At 37.2% G+C, this 2500-nt stretch overlaps 1 protein-coding gene across 1 annotated transcript in view; it reads right to left on the bottom strand.

Moving 5' to 3' along the window:
• Positions 1-144: 144 nt before the first annotated feature.
• LOC144633393 (tafazzin-like) overlaps positions 145-2500 on the bottom strand; it is a 33041-nt gene continuing 30685 nt past the window's right edge. The window contains exon 8 of the mRNA XM_078492270.1: positions 145-206. Within this exon, the coding sequence (XP_078348396.1) occupies positions 145-206 (62 nt within the window). The remainder of the gene's footprint in view (positions 207-2500) is intronic.

Genomic DNA, 2500 nt, shown 5'->3' with positions numbered 1-2500 from the left:
AAAACTTTATGGATAATCTTAACTCAACAGTTGACAGGATTCATAGGAAGGATAAGTTCTGCATTACCTTGGGAGATTTCAATCTAGACCTCCTTAAATTGGAAAACAGAAAACTTTTTTAACACCTTAGGGGTCCTCTAGTTTTCAACCACTTCCCAATTGTACTCCCACTAAATTACTTGTTGACGATGCTGAAAAAAATGATCCTAGAAAGTCAATGGCAAAATTATGCTGTTAACACTTTCTTTGTTCATATTGGATATTTTAAAAATTCCCCCTTCAGTTTCTCACACCTTCATCTCAGGATAATTTCTTTCTATTTCCCATAACAACTGTGGAAATTGAAAATAAAATTATTAAACTGAATGCCAGCAAGTCTACTGGACCCTTAAGTATACCAATCAATATCCTAAGAGCTACTAAATATGCCATATCTAAGCCTCCACTACGAGAAATTATATTTAATAAATTATTCCTTTTCAATTCTACTGGAATTGTCCCAAGCAATTTTTTTAAAAAAGCTGAAGTTGCCCCTGTGTTATAAACAAGTTTAGGCCTTACAAGCAAGTTTAGACAATTCTGTCCATATTCAATAAACTGTTGGAAAAATTGATGCATAAGAGAATACTATACCTCTTGGCAAAGAAGAAAGTAATTTACTGCAAACAGTTTGGTTTCTGTGAAAACACTCCACTGATCATGCCATTCTAAGCATCATCGACTTGATGCAACATGCAATTGACTGCAACGAACTTTCTTGTGGTATAATTATTTTAAGATTTCAGTAAAGCCTTTGATACTGTAAATCATAACAACTAGAGTGAGAAACTAGATTATTATTGTGGATTTCGTGGAGTAGCGAAAGATTGGTTCACCTCATATCTTACCAAGAGATATCAGTTTGTTTTCTTGGGACATACTATGTCAGATCTTCAATCTTCGAAATGCTTGCTGCTAACTCGGTCATTTTCTAACATATATCATCAGCTAAATCGTCTTTACTTATGGCAGAAATACATCTTCCTCTTTCCGTAGTCAGGTATTCCACGTACTTGCCTTGGTTGACATAACACGTAGAACACGAAAAAACTCAGTTTTTCACCATTGGGCCTTTTTTTCCCCGTATTATTGCCACAGCCGACGAGAATGCAAAGAATCCTAATGTAAATGAGTTGTTTCGCGCATTAAAGTAGTCGAAAAACTGTAAATTATGCTCTAACTGTTGTGTGACGCTACTCAAACTCTGCTTCGATGGAACACCAATATGGCGGATAAAGTCGGTTGCCATGACAATGGAGAAATCTGGTCACGTGAGTGAAAACGCTCTATAGACGATTTAAGTAGAGATTGTCGATGCAAATCTTCGAAAGAAAACTCTCTCGCTCGCTTTCCTTGCGATTTTCATTCAACTCAAGAAGTGAACACCGCGGCACAAATTTTCCCGCCTCATGATTTCACTTCGTTTACATCAAAATGAAATGTCCAGTGGATTTATACTTAAAAAGGAATTCGATAAAACAATTATTCCATTCTACCTTGTTGGATACGAGTGGTTATAGCCAACGAACAGTCAACGACGCGCGAAGCACTCGAGGAAAGCTGACGAAAAACAATAAAACATGATTTTTCTATGTTTTATACTCTGATAAAACATAGGTTTTTAGCCAATCAGAGCGTGCGTAGACTCCTATCTATATTATAAACCGAAATAGAACGAGAGGTATAAATTTATGTGACAACAGAGTGACGTGACAACGATTTCCAGGGAAGCATTGAACAAGAAAAATGCCAATATAATAAACAGGAAACAAATTAAAAAAAATTGTTTTGAATGACCAATGAACGCGATATATGAACGATGTGCAAAAAAAGGAAACATCAAAATAATGATTAAAGGAATATGTAATTTATAAGCTAATACGGGAGCAAAAACGATTCACCGAGAAGGATACTGAACAACGAACTTCCATAATGTAGCTGTTTTACTGCTGCAAATTAAGATTGTTCTAGCGCGGCCAAACAAGTCCACAACAGCTTTAAATTCTGGTAGCTGTTTTATAAAGCGACTAGGAGTATTGATTGTTTAATTTCACCTCTTGATGGAATTCTAGTTAATCGCAGTGGAGTGGCGAGAGGCACTGTGAGAGACATTAGTGTCATGCCCAAGAATTTAGACAAAAATTGATTACACCTGCAGCCCTCAATCCTAGACCGCTTGACCCGGAATCCAATCAGTCTCGTCCAACTGAAGAACGCGGCCTCCACGTCGTCTAGTCCGATTTGAAAATTTACGATTTACGGTAGTTTACGCGCAAACTCTTTAGCTGACAATTGTAATGCTCAAAAAATTGGACTTGGCCAGAGTCTACATTATTGGTGCTGGCAAAAAAAAGCCCGACTCTGGAGACAATATTAAAGTTCAGTACACTTATGCTACCCACTGGAAAGTCGCACGCGGCACCTAATTTAATTGACCGCTCCCGCAGTTTGTCTAGTTTTG

This window comes from Oculina patagonica, chromosome 12, assembly GCF_052425735.1.
Source record: "Oculina patagonica isolate OP01 chromosome 12, crgOcupat, whole genome shotgun sequence".
NCBI classification, from domain to species: Eukaryota; Metazoa; Cnidaria; class Anthozoa; order Scleractinia; family Oculinidae; genus Oculina; species Oculina patagonica.
Note: the sequence above shows the minus strand (reverse complement) of the source record. Positions and strands in the feature narration are given on the sequence as shown.